This window comes from Toxorhynchites rutilus, chromosome 3, assembly GCF_029784135.1.
Source record: "Toxorhynchites rutilus septentrionalis strain SRP chromosome 3, ASM2978413v1, whole genome shotgun sequence".
NCBI classification, from domain to species: domain Eukaryota; kingdom Metazoa; phylum Arthropoda; class Insecta; order Diptera; family Culicidae; genus Toxorhynchites; species Toxorhynchites rutilus.
Window position 1 is genome coordinate 266709901 of NC_073746.1, and position 22998 is coordinate 266732898.

At 39.0% G+C, this 22998-nt stretch overlaps 1 protein-coding gene across 2 annotated transcripts in view; it reads left to right on the plus strand.

Annotated features, from left to right (window-relative positions):
- LOC129775619 (dual specificity protein phosphatase MPK-4) overlaps nucleotides 1–14354 on the plus strand; it is a 31099-nt gene extending 16745 nt beyond the window's left edge. Inside the window, exons 2-6 of one of the 2 annotated variants that reach the window (XM_055780573.1) lie at nucleotides 857–1468; nucleotides 1534–1633; nucleotides 7120–7355; nucleotides 7605–8153; nucleotides 8224–14354. In XM_055780573.1, coding sequence (XP_055636548.1) covers nucleotides 1171–1468; nucleotides 1534–1633; nucleotides 7120–7355; nucleotides 7605–8153; nucleotides 8224–8327 — 1287 coding nt within the window. In that variant the 5' untranslated portion in view covers nucleotides 857–1170 and the 3' untranslated portion in view covers nucleotides 8328–14354. Of the gene's footprint in view, nucleotides 1–837; nucleotides 1469–1533; nucleotides 1634–7119; nucleotides 7356–7604; nucleotides 8154–8223 lie in introns of both variants that reach the window. The other variant, XM_055780572.1, reaches the window with a different exon arrangement.
- The last annotated feature ends 8644 nt before the right edge of the window (nucleotides 14355–22998 follow it).

Consider the following 22998-nt stretch of genomic DNA (forward strand, 5'->3'; position numbering starts at 1 on the left):
CATTACAAAAAGGGAAAAAACTGCGAAAAAACAATGTCTCAATAGTCTCAACTTCAGGCCCAAAGTTTTTTTGCAAGGCATGTCACGAAAATTTCCAACACGGGAAGTTCCTTGAATGATTGGGAATTGAACCCAATATCCAAAAGTTTCAACTTAGAACATCAAAGAGAACTACAACAATTGCACTTAACTCGATTTAATGGTGGCGAAAGAAATTTGACCGCCTGTCGATGAAGAAGAACAAAATGAAGCCGGATGGTTGTGGGAAGCTTATGGCTTGCGGGATATCAAGCGGCAATCCGGGATTGGGCAAGGAAATCGTGAAATGCTTTCTGCTAAGAAGAATATTTTTCATCCTGTATCCGGGTTTGGGGGGCTAAATTTACAAATTTTTATACATTGTGAGGATCTTTGTTCAGACAGCGATCGTTTGAATTTATTAGACTAACGAAAATCAATCGTTTGCCATCGGTTACAAAAATTGACTTGAAAGCTCATTCGAATGAAACTCTGTAATGATAGATGTCCAATGAATAGCGCAGGAACCACAAATATATGGTGCATTATAAAGTAAGAAGCTTCAGCGACGATTGTTCAGGTAATTGACACGTGTTAATGTTGTCTGTTTTCAAAACGGAGTATGCGAGTATAATTATTCCAGCGTAATTATTGTTCCCAACTTTCTTAAGGTCATCGTAAATCGAGAATGATACATGAATTCAACATGAACTTTGAATCCAGAGCCTTATATATAATACTATAATCTCACGTCTTCCACGTAGTAAAAGAAACAAATTCTTTTCGTTACGGCTAAACTTTTATAACCATGCTTGCCAGTCTTTTCCATTCCATTCAGCATTCCTCCGCCGGAAGTACAGTGCAACAGACGAACATTCAAGGTGCTCATCCCCATCTCGCTGTATACAAAAGAGCCACAAAGCGCGCCACCGCTGACGACCCGAGTGGGGTGGAATATTCATCCTCCTCGTGAAGCACTACTTCCTTGCAGCACGCGCTTGTTCATCGCCGACGTGTTGGGGTTCGCTTTTTGCCTCAGTCGCAAGCGGCTGCTCGTCGGCAGCGGAAGTCTTCGATCAAGCGAACAAACTAAACGGCCTCAAGATAGGTCAACCCAACAGCACTCGGTACAACGAAGACGGAACCTTCAAGATGACAGAGGGCGAAATTGTGGTGAAGAAGGTTCTTGGCCATGTGCCGAAAGGAAGTGTTCCACGGGAGAAACCGATGGACTCGAATGTGGTTTATCGTCTGACGCGGGATGATATCTCCGGTGGACCGGTCAATCTGGACGAGATAGAACCGGGGCTGTGGCTAGGTAACGTCACCGCAGCGGCTGATTTACCCACGCTGGAGAAACTCGCGATACGGAGTGTGCTCACAATTGATTCGTGCCCGCTGCCAACCCATATTACGGAGAATCCAAGCCTTAGGACGAAATACATTCAAGGTAAATGAATTTATACTTCCGCGAATGAGAGGGTTTCACTTAATAGTGCTTGTTACCGTGCGCAGCTTCCGATGTGCCAAGAGAAGATTTAATCAGACATTTTGAGGATACGAACAAATTCATTAGAGAAAGCCTCGCAGAGGAAAGGAACGTTCTCGTGCACTGGTGAGTACTGCAGCATTGTTGTGTATTGTCGTTCGTTAATCGGCAGCGCGCTATTGTGTTTTATAATTCCCGTTCCTAGCACCGTTCATCTAATTTTCTTCTGGTACATTGTTAGTCACATGCGAATTTCATATAAGAAATAAGTAAACATGCTATACATATATATTGCATTCTCTATGCCGCATTCATCTGATTGCCTACTGATCCAAGAACCACAGAGAATTTCGTTGTATTGTTTCGGGGCTGGTCCATAGCAGAATGAGTTTAATTCAACAGTAGGGTGAAGCGCTCTTGCGGTTAATGTACGACTACACGTTTTTGGATTGATCATCTAAAGGAATTATTTGAAACGCTATTGATATTGTTCAATAATCCGAAAATTACTTTCTTTTGTGATGGAAAGATTTCCTCCATTTTCCCCTTTGGTCCACGAGTTTCCTGGAATTCACAATTCCTAAAATCACCAAAGAATTCCATTAGCATTATCTGGATCACTTCTATTCTGTAAATTTTCTACACTCTGTTCAACTTCTATAAGACCACCTCGAATATTTGTCGTTGTAGCACAAACAGTTAGTTTTTCAACAAAATACTTCCATACATTGTTAAATGCTTAGAATGAAGTTTATTTAACATCAATTTCGTTCGAAAGAGTCGTTTGTTCATTTACTGGGATTAAATATGGTAATTTCAGCTGTCCAGTTTCTATAAGACCACTCCCAAATTCATAAGTACTATCAATGAAAAATACAGAACAATCAGCAGATTTACATTTCAATAATTGGTACCTTTGCCATTTCTGTTAATAACCTGGAAAATTCGTGTTGGCATACTATTATATTAATTCTGCAGAACGGATTTCTCGATATTTTCCCATGCCTCCGAAATTGCGGCCTTGAGTTCATCAACCATGGTGTACTGCTTTCCCTCAGCGTGACTTCTGCGTACTAGGATTCCCCAAAGATTTTCAACAGGATTTAGGTCTGGAGAGCGAGCCGGCCATTCCAATAAATCAAGTTTTTGGTCCTTAATCCATTGCTTAGTTTGCTTGCTGGTATGAATAGCAGCATTGTCTTGTTGGAATGTGAATTTTTTGCGACGCAAATCTACGCAAAAACGGTAGGAGAGAGGGTTCCAGAACATGTATGTAATCCGTGCTATTCATTTTGAAGGATGTGAAAGCTATCGTGAGTTTTCCGGTAGCACAGAATTCCGCCCAAACCATGCACGAATTTTCACCAAAGTTCCTGGTTGAAAAATACTGTTCCTACTTCTGTAAATCACGCCAGTACCCGTTGAAATCATCAGGACCATCTAAATTGAACTTATTTTCGTCACTGAAGATACCCTAGCAAAGTAAAAAATAAAAAACAGGAAGTGGGTTATATCTGTGGTATAACCGCAAGGGTAACGTAGGACTATCGTCGATTTAGTGATCATTTGTTTGAAGTTGCATCTGAATCAATTCTCAATGAATGGATGAATGAATAAATTGCAAGATTGGTGAAAGTTTTTCTTGTAAATCTGTGAGCGGATGAGTATATGTATACAATTATCATATATATTTAGAAAACTTCAATTGAATTCTTTCAAAGTTGTGAAGTGGTCCTGAAAAGAACCGGTTTGATGTTATGTGGTCCTGAAATGAGAGGTTGCCGGATGGTTTGATTGGTGAGCCCATGTGCGGATCTGAAAAGAAACAATTGGTATAAATAAAGTCATAACAAGATCTATGTAAAATATGTGTGTGTGTGTGTGTATGTGTGTGTGGTGACTGCTCCGATGCCTCAAGCGAAACCGTTTTTCGATGCGCATTCTCCTCCTGATGGATCGGTTTTTCTGCGATCCCTCACAGTTCGAAACAAACTGAATGAGTTTCAGGTTAGGTCAGGTAATGAATCAGTCGATCTCTCGCCGTCCAGCTCGTTCCGCAACGAAGTTGTCCAGTCGGTGTCCTCATGAAAAATTAATGCGTTTCACCACTAGAATATCGCTTAAGTATGCTTTTGCCGTGATGCCGTGATTGAATCGAGAGAAGGTGTGGTTTACGATGGCAATTTTGAAGGCAAACTAGAAGCGAATGAACTTGAAACTTTCAACGAATGAGCAATAATCAATTGAAAATCATATGATTTTCGCGATGCGAAACATTTCCTGTTGGGCGCGCATCCAATATTTTATACGAAAATATTCTACTAACAGGGAAGAATAATCTTCAGAAGCTTTCACGCCAATTGCACTTGATTGAAAAATCACAAAACCAAATGTATTTGGTCGCAGTATTATATGGATAGGAAACATTAAAATAAACTCTTTCGCTTGAATGTATTTTCCAATTCCAAGGGGAATTGGCAGATTATATTTCAGCAACAATTACATCTTTCCGGATTCTTCTCGATAACAACCAATCGAAAAGAGTTGCGCACGTGTATGTGTGTGTGTGGCAGCTGCTCCGATGCCTCAAGAGGAACCAATTTTCGATGCTGGTACTTTCTTGGTCGCCTTTTCAGTGGCTCTCCTCCTGGCGGATTCCCTTCTGGCCTAAGGTGCACAAACAGGCACCGTTCATCAACGCTTTGATGATGAACGAAGTTAGCTTCACCACAATAGCTACAACATGCTCCAATCGTTGTTCAATTATAGCTGAGTGGATTTCCGGGTGGCGCTCGCTTATATACCTATTGGTGATTTCAATAGCTTGTTTTGCAAGCAATTTCAAGGTTATTGAAACAAGTTTTTTGTATCAAAAACTAACAAGCATATAACGCGTAGATATTTTGTCTTTCGAATGAAGTGTTTATCATACCATTTAGTTCAGTTGTTTAGGAGCTATTAACGCTCAAAATCTCGTTCTCTGGCGTTACGCTTCAGTTTTCGAAACTTTGAACTTACATTTAGGTATAGAAATGAAAGACGTAGTCCTACGTCAAAATTTGTTAGATAGTCATTGATGAAATTAAAATCAATGTATACTGAAAAACAGATCTACAAAAAGTTTTTCTAAGATCGAAAAAATCGAAAATCGGATGAATCGATTTTCTCGATTTTTTCAAGTCAAAAAGATCGATCTAAAAAATCGGAAATCGGAATGGAAAAGATCGGTCTTCGGGAAATCATTTCGAGATCGCCCAATCCTAGCGCAGTGTTGTGTTCAGAACAACTGACAAATTTGTGAATTTTGTTGATATAAACCCGTTCTTCTGTATGTTTTTTTTCGCAAAATTGAGTTCGGAGACAAAGTGGATTACAATTTTGTTTTCGAATTCCTCCCAAACTGTACGCTATTTACTAATACTAACGCGAGGACCTTTATGGCATTCCTGATAACTGTCTAAGTTCGTTGGGTTGATTTCACGGTGGGTAAACAATAAACCGTCAATTAATGGTGTAACTTCTTTTTTTGCCTCAGAAATCAAGTTTTCGTTTCACTTTATATGGACGTCAAAATAAGACTGTGTACGCGGGTAACAAGATTCATTTCAAGGGGAAGAGGAATGTTGGATGAAGAGGCAGATTTGTATTCATTAGTCACGTCAATTAGAATAACCATTGACTAGAACAGTCAATAAGTCATCCTCGCTCTCAACGCTCGTCAACTCATTTTCTAGTCTATTCAAATTATGTTGACGGCGAATGCCGAAGTGGTCCTAGTCAAAGCGAAGCTACTGAGAGGAGAGTGGATGTTAATTTTTCATCTTCGAAGATTCCGGGCCCTGGTAGTTACTTTCTAAACTATTTTATTTAGCTTGTCCTGTAATCTGTTTGTATGTTTGTATGTTTGTAACGTGTTTGTCTGTAGCGTTGACCTACACTAATAGAAATTTGACCCCCTTTCTGTTGACCGATTGATCTGAAATTTGGAACACACCTTTATCTCTGTAGTCATAATAAAACTGCGTATTTCATGATCTTGAAAATTCAAGATGGCGGCCGCTACAAAATGGCGGATCACATATTTCTTCAAATCCCGATTAATATGGGTATCAAATAAAAGGGCTTGAATAGTAGACCACAGCAGATCATGAAAAATCCAAATCTAAGATGGCTACAAAATAGCAAATTATTTTACTAAACGGTTTTATTTAGCTTGAACTGTTTGTATGTATGTTTGTATGTCTGTAGGGTTGTCCAAAATTAATAGAAATTTGACCAATAGGAACTGACCGAATTTATGAAACACCTTTATCTCTGCTGTCATTATAAAACTGCTTATCTTGAAAAATCTAATTTGGCCGCCGCTACAAAATAGCTGATTCCATATCGTCTCAAAAAAAGGATGATTGAGATATGTGTATCAAACGAACGAATTTGACTTGGAGAACACACTATGTATTTTCTGCAATCCACTCAATATCGGTATCAAATGAAATTATTTGACTGATAGAATACAGTACAATGGTTTTATTGTAGAGAAATATTCTAATGAAAGAGATAATGTACTAAAAACTAGAAAATAAAAAAAGTAAAAAAAAAACTTTTTAAGTTAAACGGTTTAATTGTGATCAAACAACCATGTACTAAAAGCTAGAAAATAATTACGCAAGTAGCAGTTAGCAGTTATCACACCTCTCCTCCAAATAAAATCGTGGGGCACGTTGGATTTCCATTATCCACAATTAGCGACTTCATCATATGTCCCACGATTTTATTTTAGTCTTATCAATGCCCTAGACTAATGAAAGAGAGGTGTGATAACTGCTAACTGCTACTTGCCTAAATATTTTCTAGCTTTTAGTACATTTTTATGTTTAATCATAATTAAACTGATTAACTTAAAAAGTTTTTTTTACTTATTTTATGTATAAATCAACATCAATCCATGCCAGCTCATGTCTCTCAGCTAAACGCCAGATGGTTTGAAAGCACCATGTGAGTATTAGCTCTCCGTCTCTCTTCGTTCGAAATTCTTGTTCTTTCTTGTGACTTCCTTATTGAAATACTTTTTAAGTGACTTCCGTATGAATATTTGATTCCTACTATGACAGATTTCTGATTTTTACTTTGTTATTTTACCTAATTTTTGCTTCATAAAAGCAAGAATATTGACATTTTTTTAAACGACTTTGACCTTTTGCACAAAATATTTTAACTTAAGGACGAGTGCTATTTTTCTTGCGTTACTTATTGTTACACAGGGGGAGGGGGGAGTGGTCCGAAAACCGAATTTTAGCGTTACGTAATTTGTGTACCACTCCTAATGATGAGGGTCACATCGACAGTTTGCAATTTGTTGGCAAATTCCGGTTCATATTTAGTTAACTGGTAAGAATTCACCATCGAGGGGGACTATTATTTGTTGAGGGCTACTTTAAAGAAAAGAGTAGTGGAAGTGTGGCTCCTCGATTTGTCCCAGAATATGATAGGGCCAAAAATTTACTGATTTCACACTACAGTAGACTCAGTTAAACTTTTTGTTTTCGCAAACCAGCCGATGTTAGTGCGTGCGTTAGTAAAAATAAAAAAAACGTCATTCTCTTCAATTTCAGCTATTTTGGTGTCAGTCGTAGTGCCACCATTGTGATTGCGTATCTGATGGACAAATACAAGCTGGGCTACGAGGCCGCTCTGCACCGTGTGAAGTCCAAACGGCGATTCGTGATGCCTAATCCGGGTTTCATCAATCAGCTCAAACTGTTCGGCATTATGAACTACCGAATCGATCCGCTGAATGAGAAGTATAAATTGTTTCGCTTGAAGCTGGCGGCGGACAATGTGCGGAAAGGTAAGTAAACGGAAAGCTATCGGGGAAGAATAATTTTGCATGGTTTCGTTTCAATACGCTAGCTTCTGTCATTCTGTACGACGGTAACGAAAGTTTCCGGTAACGGAACGTTGCTTTGTAGCCCTCTATTTAATTTCCGCAATGCGGTGAGTTGGACAAAAAGTGATTGGCAGGGTATGGGTAACGCATTTCCTTTGTTTGACATCAATCAATCGTGACGAGTGTTGAAAGAGTTTTCACTTTTTCCAGCGAAACGCCTTCCGGTAAACTGCATGGATGTTGTGAAGCCTGATCCGGCCGTTACGCAAGAAACACCCGAACCAATTGTTTATCGCTGCCGTAAGTGTCGCCGAGTAGTGGCTACTAAGAGTAATCTCCTAACGCACAAGCCTAAACCGCCGGGCCAATCTCCCGCCAAGTACGAATCGTTCGGTGATCTGGCATGTGGGGGCATCGACAGCGCGGACGAACGGGATGAGATCGAGGCTTTAGATGAGAAAAAATTCCCTACAGATGCGCCCGCCGACAGTGAAGCAACGGTGGGCCCCACGAGAGACGTGGAGTCGAGCACGAATGTGGCCTCCGGCAAGGAATCTTTGTCCTACATTACCGAACAGATGAGACGGAATTCGATCGGGAGTGACCACAGCAATCGTTCGTCCGAAAAAGATGGGGTGTGTAGTAAAATATACTTCACGGAGCCACTCGCATGGATGACGGACATTTTCCACAATACGCAGGGTCGGTTGTACTGTCCCAAGTGTACCGTGAAATTGGGGAGCTTCAATTGGGTGATGGGTAAGCTAACAACCATATGTACTGTGCGTTAAATAAGCGTTCTGACTTTGTTCTCCATTTTATTCTTTAGCCACGAAATGTCCGTGTGGAGCGGAGATTTATCCAGCATTTTACCTTGTGCCATCAAAAACCGAATATTCAACCGCCGTACAGAATGTGCAAGTTACGGTGTAATTTGCAGAGAAGAATCAGAGCAACAACAAAAATCCTTTTTCGAATTTACATCTACACACAGAGAAACGATGTCTAGGAGAAAGGTTTTACAGTGGAAATTGATGATAATAATTCTCATGAAACATATGTCACTAGTAGCTAACTTACTCTTCCTGTTGGATTGATTGCTTGGTCACATTGACCGCATTACTATGGTAGAACATTATGAACATATATACAGTATACAGTCGAATTGCTATTTATGAACCCAAAGGATTAACAAACCAGTGAATGCCGCTGATAAAACAGCTGTAACCACAGGAGAATACCCAGCCTGAAACGAAGTGAGAGATTCTATAAATAGAAGGTCCAATAGATTGTTGAGATGTATTCATCTCCAGCGCCCTTATTTATATAACACGCGAATGAGCAAAAAAGGAAGGTAAGGCGGCAGATAAAGATCGATTGTATATTTTCGAACAAGACCGCATCGTCGCATTCATTGCTTAAAGCGCTACAACCTGGTTCTTCATTTGGGAGAAACAGAAAGAGATGTGGTGGTCGTTGTAGTTGATACTTGGAGCTGATTCCATTCAAATTTAGTCGTTCTCATTTCCAAAGTCGATATATTTATAATCATCGTTGTTGTCTTTACCAACAAATCTTCAAACAACTTAGGCGTGGTTACACAAATCACGTAACGCTAAAAATGCGGATTTTGGATCAACAACCCCTCTCCCCACGCAACAAATAAGTAACGCAAGACAAACCCCCCTCCCCCTTCAGCAACGTTACGACAACATAATCTGTGCAAAAAGTCAAAGTTGTTTGGAAACTTTTCATAATTATTTTAGCTTTTAATAAGTATTGAAAATATCAGCGTAAAAAAATCAGACGTCTGCCCAGGTCAGAATAAAATGTTTTTAAATCGATATTATTGGAAACTAGCTGACCCGGCAAACTTCATCCCGCCCAAAATGGATTTTTTGTTTTCAATATTTTTAAACAATCACGTCTTCTTACTAAGCGAACGTTCATGGGTCCAATCGCAGAACTATTCATTGATTGATCTTCTAATTGACCCTTCACAATTTCCTCTTACTATGAATTTCCTAGTACTTCTAACAAATCCCGTCGTTATAATATAATTTTTTTTCATACACAATTCTCGTTCAAGATTTGAAAAACCATTTTTTTAACAGTTTGACAATTGTCGACATAGAGTTTCTCATGTCGACATACGTTTTATAACGTTTTATCCTAGGACTAACCGTTCTCGAGATATAACACCTTTAACTCGTTAAGCCCCGATTTTTTCTTGCTGAGCTTTCCATTCAGCGCGCATCAAGAGCGTTTGCCCAATATCAGTGTCGGCCCCAGTTCCCAAATATACTTACGAGGGCACTCCGATAAGTACTTAGCCTACAAAAAAACAGGAAGTGGGTTATATCTATGGTATAACCGCAAGGGTGACGTAGGACTATCGTTGATTTAGAGATCATTTGTTTGAAGTTGAATCTGAATTCATTCTGAATGAATGAATATTTGGGGAACTTCGAAAACGAGAGCGTTACGTTGTAGGCCCAAGGTTTTATGCATCCAATATTGGATACGGAAATATCCTACTGATGGGGAAGAATAATCTTCAGAAGCTATCCTGTTAATTGCGATTGATTGAAAAATCACAAAACCAAATATATTTGGTCACAGTGTTACATGGATAGAAAACATTAAAATAAACTCTTTCACATGAATGTATTTTTAAATTCCCAGAGGAACTGGCAGATTATATTCAGTAACGATTAGATATTTCCACATTTTCCTCGATACTGGAAGTCCACCAGTGGTTTATGCTAACTCGATAACCACCTGTTAATAGCACTTGATTGAAACATATTTGGTCATATGGATAGAAAACATTCAAATAAACTCTTTTACATGAATGTATTTTTAAATTCCTAGAGGAACTGGCAGATTATTTTCCGGATCTTTCTCGATGCTGAATGGCATCCAAATGGAAAGAATTCCGGGCGTGTATGTGTGTGTGTGTGTGTAGCGGCTGCTTCGAGATCTTCCCGGGGAACCGTTTGTGGCATCACTCTCCTCCTGATGGATTCTCTTCTGGCCTAAGGTGCACAAACAGGCTCTTGGTGACACCGTTCATCCGCGCTTATGATAAATGAAGAGCTTCACCACAACAGCGACAACATGCTCCAATCGCTGTTCAATTAGAACTGAGTGGATTTCCGAGCGACGCTCGCTTATATACCGATTGGTGATTTCAATAGCCTGTTTTGAAAGCAAATTTAAGACTATTGAAACAAGTTTTTGGATCAGAAAGTAACAAGTATAGAACGCGTAGACATTTTATCTTTCGAATGAAGTGTTTATCATACCATTTCGTTCAGTTGTTTAAGAGCTATTAACACTCAAAATCTCGGTCTCCGGCGTAACGCTTTCGTTTTCGAAACTTTGATTTTACACCCCGGTATAGAAATGAAAGACGTAGTCCTACGTCAAAACAAAAATTTTGGAAGTGGCGATTTATTTCTCAAAATAGTCTCCTTTAGCTTGATACACTTGACCCAGCTCCAACTTCTTTAATCCATCTGAAAAATACGTTTTCTCGAGGTCTGCAAAGTTAGGTCTCCATGGCGGCGATGACCTCCTCATTCGATTCCAATTTCTGCCCGGCGAGTGACTTTTTCAAGTTTGGAAACAAAAAAAAACCTTCGGTGCCAAATCTGGAGAATACGGTTAATGGGGCAGCATTTCGTATTGCAATTCGTAATGTGAACCGGTGCATTGTCATGGTGGAAGAGCACTTTTTTCTTCGCCCAATGGGGCCGTTTTTTCTGCAATTCGGCGCCGAATCGGCCCAATAGTTCGGCATAGTAGAGCTCTGTGACCGTTTTGCCCTTCTCCAGGTAGTCGATGTAAATCACACCTTGTGAATCCCAAAAAACGGTGGTCTTCAATTTTCCGGCCGATAGGACAGTCTTCGCCTTCTTCGGAGCACGTTCGCCGGATAAAGTCCACTGTTTCGACTGTTCCTTGGTCTCTGGTGTGTACCAGTGGATTCATGTTTCGTCGATGGCCACGCACTCCGTCGGATTGTGCTAAAACAACGTCAAACACTGCTCTGAAGTGATCTTACGGTTGCGCTTGTTGACCGGAGTGAGCAAACGCGGCACCCATCGCGCGGACAGTTTTCTTATGCCTAAATTTTCATGCAGCATATGACCCACGCGGTCTTTTGAGATGTCTACTTTTTCAGCTATCTCGCGCACCTTCAATCGGCGGTCTGTCAATACGAGATCGTGGATTTTTGTCACGTTATCCTCCGTGGTAGCAGTTTTCGGGGTACCTGGGCGTGGTTCATCAAAAACCGACGTGCGACCACGTTGAAACTCGTTAAATCAATTTTTGACGGTCGCCATAGAAGAAGAGTCACCGTATACAGCATCCAAGCGCTCTTTGATTTCGCTGCACGATTTCCCTTCCAAAAACGAGAATCGAATCACCGAACACCGATATTACTCTTTTTCCATTTTTCTAAAATCCGCGGACACGCCCGCTTCCACACACGGTCAAAACAAAACTACGAGTCCGATTCGGCTGATTCGACAATTCGACTAGAAAGTAATCCTGTTGGCTACATGGCCTTTTCGATAGCCACCTAACAGGTGCCAACATCACACTCCATGCTGACCAAACGAAGAGATCCATGCGCAATAACTATTGTCCAAAATACACCCTGATGCAACGCGATAAGTGACGACGGAAAAACACCACACCAATTTCATTGATCCTTTCATTTCTCGCATAAATCGAAGGCAGATGAATCAAAACAACACCGGAGGGTGGCTATCAGTTTACTATCATTCACTTCACAGCAATTCCACAATTCAGTCTCGCAATTTTTACAATACACAATTACATTACCACAATTCATCGTACATTTCATTTCTACATATAAATATATTTAGAATAAAACATATTTTCATTTTACAGCTATCAAATATATACCATACAACTGACCAGTGTTGAAACAAATCATCTTCGCTAAGCTCAAATGCAATTTCGGGCTAGGTTGCATCGAAAACCTATATATTCCAAACGAAAATCAAAATGACAGACAGTGAATATGGACAAATGAACTTTTGTTCTTCAATATGTTTTGAAGTTTATTTTTACACCCAGTGTCATTTTCGTCTTGAATATTGATCACGTCAGAATTGAATTTCATTTTAGCCGAATGAATATCAGCTGTTGTATACATACAACCTTAGGCTGCTGTGTGCGGTTGGTTTTTATTTAGTTCAGACTTTTATTGTACTGCTGTATAAGTCCTTCTCAACCTACACAGACAAAAGAAGATATATCATAATCCATTGGACCATCGAGTCTAGAAGCAATTGTTTCATTGAATTCTGGCGTTTTTATCTCTAATAAGGTCCAGCCTGACAAAATTTTCATTTTTGAGTTTTGACTCAAATTCACTGCCAGAACGAATATCGCTTCGAATGTGATGAATATCAATTTGTTGCGTTTGATATTCAAAATATAAATAACTGCGAAGATTTGAACCCCACTCAATACCACATTCATTCGTTACAGCAAATTTGTTCATGCATCAGCGATATGAACAAAATGAACTCGTTTGTTATAGTCATCAATATAATGAGGGCAGTATGTTTCAAGCTGAGAAAAAGTCATTTACACTGAAACAAAATCATATTCGTTACTCGTGAATATTTGTTGATATTCTAAGACACTGCAACTGACACAATCATCTTGATGATAAAGTTTTTCTGCGGTGGACCAAGCTAGAATGATCTGCATTTTTCCCATCCGCTGCTCTCAAGGTGAAGGTGGAAGCTAGTCATTGTAGTAGTATAGGTAAAACCACGTGTAAAAATGGGGTAATAGTGTTTGTGAGAGAAGAGCAATTTGTATCGTTTGTGTTGATTTTTGTACGTAAATAGATCAATTCACTAATCAGACTGTGTGGCGCTTCACTGACACGAGTATTAGAATACATTTGAAAAAATAACAATTCAATACTAAAGTAAAATGTATGAACGATATGTTCCAATGACCAATTACAAATATAAATATATAAAGAAGGTATATTTGCATATGAAGTAAAATTCTGATTATGCGTGCGTAACATGAGCAAATTTATAACACATGCGAATTGGGGCTCTTTTGTTATTAACAAGTTCTTCCGCACAGTAACTCGATGTTGATAATTCCTTAATATTTTCCTTCGTTGATCGTATTGTTTTCACATATTCACGTTGGAGAGCCTTAACCCTTCTCTTCGTTGGCCGAGGCATTTTGATTGAATGTAATACTTTTCCGTTTACTATTTTTGAAAGCATAGGCAGCCGTGGCAGTGTTCCGAGGTCTGCAATATAATTTTATTAGCCAATGTTAAAGTTGTTAAAACTTACATTATAGACCCATTAAACGTAAAAATAATAATTGTATTAATATCAACACAATTTTATTTTATTGATTTTCATGACATGAAAAACTATGACTCAGGAATAACATTTTATTGAGTGGTTTTTATAGCTGTTTCGATGAAGTTGTTTGGCATCAGTATCGAAAAAATAACGATGCTTTCACAAACAAAACCATTACAGAAAACTGAAAAATGAAAATTTAATTTTCAGAGCACTAACTCGAGTTTTCCGACGTTTTTCACTATACAGTGCGACGGCAGATGAAAATTTAATATATTGTGAGTAATCGATTCGACTTTGGTTGATATTATTTGATGGGAAGTGTGCGAAAACGATAATTTTCTTCACACTGTTTCGCAAAATTATTGATTTTCGGTCGAGGGGTAAGAGAGGGAGATGAAAGAAATGAGCGCCATTGTGGCAGCCATTTGTGGCTTCCTTCCACCTTCACCTTAACCGAATTAGCTTCGGCTGTGGACCATATTTGAACAAATAAAAGTGAATTATTCAGAAAAAAAAACCTTCAAATCGGTAAATACGGCCTAGCTCCTATCCGATAGAGCATTAAGAAAAAGTACAATTGAGTGCTTGTCAGATTATCAGGGAACATGGCAATAAGTCTGAGAAATTCCGAAAAATCAGGAAGATTGGCATCCTTGCCTATGAAGCTTTTGTTGTTCCTTGAGCACCACTTCTGATGCGAAATAGACGGAACATCACAAGTGGTGCCCCTCCTCTCCTCTCTATGTCACATTAAGTAACAAAACCTCAAATCACCCCCTCCCCTTTTCATGCGTAACCTAATTTGTGCACGACGCCTTATAGCGTATTTTGTCTTTTAATTGGCCCCAATGCTAGGAAGAATCAATCAATCAACTGGACGTTTTTATATTAACCCTTTGCTTCTGACGACGGGTCGGCGATCGACTCGGATCGCGTCATATTGGCGACTTGGGCCGCCTCGATTCCTTGTCCTCGTTAAATGGGGGCTTCGCCACCATCTCATTTACCGCAGAATAAATTATAAATAGAAATAACGCTTCTTTCTGCTGCTTCTGCAGCGTTTCATTCCGGTCACGAATTCTTTGCTGTGGTGGCTGAGAGCAGACAAACGACCGCAAAGGGTTAATTTACTGTGCCATTGTCAAATTCAACGATCACCACACACACGTGCTGCAGACCACAAAAAACGCATGAATTATACGCATCAGGTTGTAATTACAGGGTCTCATTTGTGAATCGTCTTTGTTCTTCCAAAACGTTCCATTGCTGTAGCCAAACATTTTTCGGCATTTAAGAATGCACAATACTGGTAATTTATAATGTTGCCTTGTTTCCGCACAAAAAAAAACACAAGTCGCGCACAGTCGGGATCCCTAATATACTCGTCATCTTACCCATTGATAATAATTGAAAAGTGAATACTGAAAGTAATATTCAAATACAATAACTTATTTACATCATTTCATAGTATTACATACAACTCGATAGCTACTGCAGCCTAGATGGTAGTGGATAGGTCATAACAATAATAATATAATCAAAAAGGTTGATCAAATAACCGTTGGAGGGCATACAAGTTGCGTCGTATTTGCGGTGCAAATAGATACTTTATTTGTAATAGTCGTGGACAAAATTCATATACTAATCGTGCGCTTTTGAATCAATACAATACAGATAGAGATTGGCTACTCTTGTAAGAATATGCCCAAACCAAAATTTATTTTTTTCAAATATCACATTCAATATCAAATCAAATGTGCCATAAACCATTTTAGTGGTCTCCGTTCCCGTTTACATTTTAGAATCTTACCGCAGTTCTCGACCAGAGATTGAGTGAATGTCAATGAAAGTATTTTCATTCATTTTTTATCATTTAGTTAAAACGTAAGGTGACTGGCAATCCATTCGTCCATCCGTTCTCACATTTTTCTACATCCCAGAGGTATGTATCACTCAATCTGTGCTGTATCGACTCCGACAAGTGTTGATCAAGAGACGCTATGTCTTGTAAGCAGTACGGTGAAAACTCAATCGAAAGAAATCGACAAAAATGACAAAGAATACTATTCCTCATCAAAGAAAGCATTGCTCGATCGTTTGAAATTGGTTAACATCGTCAAGTGAGATCCGAAACGGATCGTTGTCGTACGAAAGCTATTTGAATGTGATGAATATATTGAGTCGAACGAAAAATAATAATTCATTTTCACAAACTCGGCTTTCCACATCGAAGCCTGATTTCGGTCTACTCACTATCAGTACCGAAAATATTCACGTTCACGACATTCAAAAATGGCGAATTTCAGTCTAATGTTTGCATTAAAAAATTATTTTTTTCGGATGGTGATAAAAAAACTAAGACAGATAATTGAGTTCGATAAAGATTGATTTTTTTATTAGCTTAGTTGCAAAAAAATTCTACGCCCTTGCGAGCGACCTTAGCCGGAACATTCCCCATGACAGACGAAAACATGCGTGCAGGCATGTTTTCGTTTCTTCATTTTATCCGTTCAATTAATGGGCCGAGCTCACGGAGCTAAAGAAGAGCGGCTTTGACATCCCCTTCTCGCTGATTGTCAGCCACAGCAATACCTTCATGGGGTACTTGGTGTGTGAAATAAACTTCACTTCCAGAGTGAGATAGGTCTCTTCGTCTATCACCACCGCCAAGTCGCGATTCGCCGGGAAAATCGACTTGACCATCTTATTCAGCCGCTGCCGCTGCGTCATTGCATGCATCTCCGAGACCAGTGGACGGGACTTCCGCTTCCTGACATGTATGTCCATGTTCGCCATGTACTTTTTCACTGTTTGGCCGGTTGCACCGACTCGGCCAAGCGCACGCAGCGATGTAGTCACTTTTCCCTCGATCTTCCTATTCAGCATCCTTCAGAGCTTTTTGTCGCTCAGGGTCGTCGGCCGTCCGGAACCGGGCTTTCTTTCGATGCTCCGATCGTTGTCCAATAGTGCCAAGATGTTGTAGATGCCGGAACGGTCGTATCCGGTGTCCACAAAGTGCCGCATGATGCCCGTTTCCGACGCGGCGGGGTACCGTTCTTTGAACGCATACACTTCTGAACGAAGTAGCTTCACTGCTTTCGCCATCACGGTAGAGTTCGACTGATAGAGCTGTCAAATTTTTCTGCTGACTCATGAGTTACTATGATTGATGCTGCATGGAAGGTTTCATCAGTGCGTGTGAAGATAAATACATGAAAATTCGGCAATTTTTGTCCATATTTTTTAATGCAAACGTTAATAGCCATGGATATAGTTGTTACAACTGCGGGATCTGAGCGAAATGCAGTCCTCAAACGGTGAAGGAAACTATAAATAACGTCTTGCAACTTTTACCAAAAGAAATCAGCGAGCGTTAGATATCTTTCATTACAAGGTAGCAACATTTAATTTTATGTATTCGTGGACCATCAAAAGAATGTTGAAGAGGGCATTTAACTTTGTCAACTCTGATGAATACATGGGTACATTTCCACAATTCTTAATTGACGAAGATTTGACGGTTCGAATCAGCAGGTTTAATGATTTCGAAGGTACGATGCAGTATTTTTGAAAATTCTGATTGGTTGACATTTTCCGATGGTTGGTCGAGAAATTCTCCTGGAATTCGCAGTGATTGTCCGTATACCAAATCTCCAGCAGTGCATTTTAAATCGTCTCTATATGCAGTTCTCAATCCTAACAGAATCAATGGTAATTCAGAGTACCAGTATTTTGCTTTTACACACATAATAGCTGTTTTGAGGGTCCTGTGAAACCTCTCAATCATACCGTTTAGTTGCGGATGATAAGTCGTTGTGCGTATGTGGTGCACTCCTAATATACGCGTTAGCTCCCGGAATAGTTGAGCTTCAAATTGACGGCCTTGATCCGTAGCCAAACTTTCCGAAACACCGAAGCGGGCGATCCACGTACTTATTGCTTAGGCCACTGATATCGCTTCTGGCCATCTGAAAACCGGTCGATCATTGATAGCAGATAGCGATGTCTTTGCGATTGTGGAAGTGGTCCGACCAGGTCTATATGAACGTGACGAAACATTGCTTTTGGCAATTCGAAATCCAGCAATGGAGAAATGGTGTGACGAGATATTTACGATCGCTGACAGACGAGACAATTTCGAACGAAATTGTTGATGACCTTGGTCATGGAAGCCCATATGAAACGTTCAGTTATGAACTTTCTCGTCGGTCGTGCGCCAGTATGAGCGATTCCCTGAAAATGCTTCAGAATGTTGCTCCGATGTCGCTTTGGAATAAACGGCCGGGAACGTCCACAAAATATGTCACAAAAACACGCAAAAGACATTTTGGTGTTTTTCTTTTTGACGTAGGACTATGTCTTTCATTTCTGTACCGGGGTGTAAGTTCAAAGTTTCGAAAACGAGAGTGACGCTGGACTGCAAGGTTTTGAACGTTAATACCTCTTTACCGGCTGAATGGAGTGGTATAATAATCATTTCATTCGAAAGATAAAATGTCAACAAGTTAAATGATTGTCTCTTATTGGTCCAAAAAATCGATTTCAATAGCTTAAAAATTGCTTTGAAAGCAAGCTATTGAAATCATACCAATCTAGCTCATTGATGATGATTGGTGATCGCAATGTGTTCCCGAACACGGACGCAAAATCTAGGCACCTGGAGAAACCGTCATAGCGAATACATGCAAGCTGTGATTTCTTTTGCTCGCTTGCATTCGTGTTTGGGAAACCATAGCGGACACATGCATAGCGTGAGTACTTTCAATCGAATCAGTTTCTGTTCGGCTTTCGCATGGAACATTAATGCAAAATTGCCACATCACGATAAAAAAGAAATGAATTTTATGCAAGGTTATATAGACTTTATTTCGTTTTCACCGTGAAATGGCGCCCTCAGTTTCTGTTCTGCACATGGCGCATGAAAAATCTCGTGTTATTCTCACGAAAACAAAAATGAATCATGTATCAAACATCTTCAGTTGCTTTTACAAGGTCACTCAAATTCCATCGGTTCGTTTCGGTACCACCAACAAGTTCGAAAGAGTTGAATTTCATGTTAATAACAATTTTATACTCATACTCATCCAGTGTGAGTGGAACAAGAAAAACTTTCAGCAATCTTTCAAAATATTCATTCATTTATTCAATAAGAATTGATTCAGATTCAATTTCAATGAATGAATACCGAGCCAACGGTAGTCCTACGTCTACCTTGCGGTTATATCACAGATATAATCCACTACTTGTTTTTTTTTCGGATCTTAGCGTGCTCGTTGATGACTTTATCAGCTCTTTTAACTCTGTCATCTTGCTGATCTTGCACTATTTTTTCGTAATTTATCTACGCTGAAGTGCGAATACTCTCCACTCGCGATAACGCATCAGCAACATTATTTGCTTTTCCACTCACATGCTGAATATCTTTCGTAAACTCAGAAATTTAACGAAGATACCGTTCCTCGTGAGGCAAACGGTCGTTAGTATCGACTCCCAAGGCGTAGGTTAATGAATGGTGATCTGTAAAGATAGTGAAACTTCTTTCTTCGAGGAAATATCTGAAATATATTACTGACATCTTCATGGATGTCAGCTCTCGTCCCAATGTAGAGTAGTTTTTCTGTGTCTTGGAAAACTTTTCTGAATAGAAACCAAGCGGTTCTCAAAATTTGCCATTCAGTTGTTGAAAAACAGCCGCGGTGTTCGAAGCGCCTATCATCAATCCTAGTGGTTTGTTCGAATCAGGATAGTGAAGAAGCGCCACAGACTTCTTGCATTTGTCGAAAATGGAAATTGCCTTTTTGGACCAGATCAGCTTGCGTCCATCGTTCTTGCGGTTGTCAGGAATCAAAATTCGAAGTTCAGCTTGTAGATCGGTAGCGTTTCGAATAAATTGCTTGTAGCAATTTAGTATGGCTAAAAATCGTCGCAGCTCCTTTACAGTCGATGGAAGTGCATACTGCAGAATTGACTACACCCGTGACGGAAGCGGCCGAATTCCAGAATTGTTGATCAGATATCCCAAGAATTCCACCTCAGGTTGGGCGAAGCAGCTTTTAGCAACATTAACCACTAAATAGTGCTGTCGAAGCCTGTCAAAAACATCGAGCACATATCGATGTTCAGCCTTAGAAGAAGATGCGATGCAAATATCATCTATAAAGACAACCACGAAATCTAAATCACTAAAAATTCGATGCATATAACGTTCGAACGTTTGACTGGCATTGCATAAGCCAAATTGCTTGCGGGTGAACTCGTACAATCCAAAAGGCGTTATAACCGCTATCTTAGGAATGTCCGCCTCTTCTACTGCGATCTGGCGATAAGCCCTCTCCAGATCAAGAGTGGTAAAAACTGACTTAGGGGGCTGTCCACATACCACGTGGACATAAAAAATACGATTTCAGACACCCCCCTCCCCCTCCGTGGACAAGCATGGACTTTTTTTAAACCCCACCCCCCCTGTTGTCCTCGTGGACATTTCACCATTTCTTGGCAAAAAATTTGAATTGCGTCTAAATTCAATTTTATGTTTGTTGGCATTCTTTATCTTATTTTTTATGTTATAAAAATGTAAACTTAATTAATAGTAGCGGTTTCTTCTCAATTCTTTGATCAGCTTTGGGGAATAACAACCAGTATTACTGTTTGTTTTCTTCCGAATTCCATTTACGTTATGATCATGTTTATTTACATTATATTTACGTTTGTTACATTTATTATATTTACATCACACGTGAATCTAATCTCGGACATTTTCTATCAAAAAATCGACGCAAGCTGTCTGAACTGTTTGAGTTTTATGAAAATCAGACAATGAAATCAAGTGCTTCGTTATTGGAATTCCATTATTGGAAATTGAGGAAAAACTGATTCTCGAAACAAGACAGCAGCAGTATCGCTGCTGGTGAGACTTTTCGAAAGATGCGGTCCTCGGGAAAGAATTTGTTGTTCAAGTTTTTAAAAAACATAAACTTAGCGATTTTCACATTGACAGCGGAAGCTGAATCGGCACATCGAAAAAAATCCATTATTTTCTCGATAGTTGGCTCCAGTGATCAATATCTCGCGTAATATCGATCATACAATTTCAAGTATAGGCTTGGTGTAAAGGTGACATTTCATGCTAAAACTTATTTGCTGTTTTTTGTTTGTTCCATTCAGTTGTGAGTTATAGGGTGTTTACAATGGAGGTTAACAAAGAGAAAAATCGGTACATTCTACACTTTTTCTTTTATAAATGCGAAAATGCAAGCCGGGCCGCTGAAATTGTGAATGGTGTTTATGGTGCCCATACTTTTTTTTTTTTTTTCTATCTGTATTATAGTGACTTTCAACTCATTTGGCTGGTTCGTCACTTTAACTTCCATTTTTGGAAAAATGTCGGGAGTGAGAATTGAACTCGTGACCTTTAGCATGAGAGGCATGGATGTTACCACTACGCCAGATCGCCTCCACATGGTGCCCATACTGCAACAGTAAAATACGTGCAACTCAATTTATTTTTAAAATTTTTCAAATTAAAAAAAAAATTTTTTTTTTTTTTTTTATTTTAGTGCAGTACACTAAATTAAGATCTTTACTGTCAACAGATGAATCGTTTGAAGCTAGCGAATGACCAGAAACGTTCAGAATCGGCCAGAACAGAAGAGGTGTTGTGTTCCATCAGGACAACGCAAGACCACACAATTCCTTGAGTGGAATGTTTTAATGCATCCACCTTATAGCCCGGATCTGACCAAACGATTACCACTTTTTTCTCGCTTTGCAAAATTTCCAGTGTGATGAGAAATTGGGATCAAGAGAAGAATGTAGAAATCTATTACATGAGTTTTTCGCCAATAAGGACCAAGACCTCTATGATAGCGACATTATACCTTTAGAATGGCAACAAATTTTACTACAAAACGGTGCATATTTAACCCAAATCGGACAATCCGAAGCATTTTTAAAATAGTTTTGAATTTCACCCAAAAATAATGGATTACTTTTTCCCCAACCTAATATTATTGAATACGGATATATATTTTTTTCAAAATATTTATTAGTGTCCACGTGGATGTATTGTATAAAATTGTATATCTGTATATTTAGCAAAAATGTCTTCATCAAAAAACTAACGGGAAAATGGAAAGAAAGGTTTATTTTCATTTTGAATTTATTGTTCTTATTTATGATTTGTTTAAGTCGAATCAATACAACAAAATAAATCATAAAAAAAGTTTTCTCATTATAAATTGTATGATGTATACATGGTTTTGTTGAACTTTGTTTTTCTTAAATTTTTCGTAAAAATCTTTAATTCTGTACAGACAAATTCTGTATCTGAAATTTGGCGAAAAATCTGTAAAATACAGAATATTCTGTATATGTGGCAACCCTGAGAATGACTAATATCTAGAAAATATTATTGCTGAATTTTTAAAAAAACTCAACGATGAGTGTGCACAAGATGAAAATGAAAAACTGCAAAAAGTAGGGTAAATGATCTTGGTTTGTCCGATTTGGGGTGTTTTTACGCAACTAGTAAATGCAAAACGATTTTTCTTCATGAAAATCACATATCATCGATACGAGTTTGGGTTTGTTGAAAAGCCCCAAGTCTCTAGTTGCTGATACTACCATAAGGCGTTGAAATTATTCAATTTTAATGTTTTTTAACGATTTTCCTCAAAGAGGAATTATGATCATGGTTTGACCACCTCTGATCACGGTTTGTCCAAAAAATGATCATGGTTTGTCCGGCTTTAGAAATCACCATTTTTGAGTGAAAACATTCGAATTCTCAAGTAGATGTTGCATTTATCATTGCTTGAGTTTACTGTCATCATATTGATCCATTCATAATTTAGGATTTCTTCAGAATATTGCATTTTCTGGGCATTTTCAAAGTGTTCTCCTCAACACACTCAACATAGAGAAACTTTATTTCTGCTATGAGCGAAGGACTCAATAAACAAACTGCAGCGTGCAAAGCGGTTGCCATAGAAATCATGTGGACAAAACAACATTATTGAATTGGACAACTCATGATCAGAATTGAGTTCATCAAAACGCGTTAATTTCATGGTTTAGCTATGTAAATCTGATACAAATGGTGTGCAAGAATGATGTTTACAATATTTGTAAGTGTTATAATCCAGAAAAGGTCTGAATACGTGCGAAATAATCATCTGGTAATCGATTTAAAGTTAGCTCGAATTAGGGGCGTATTG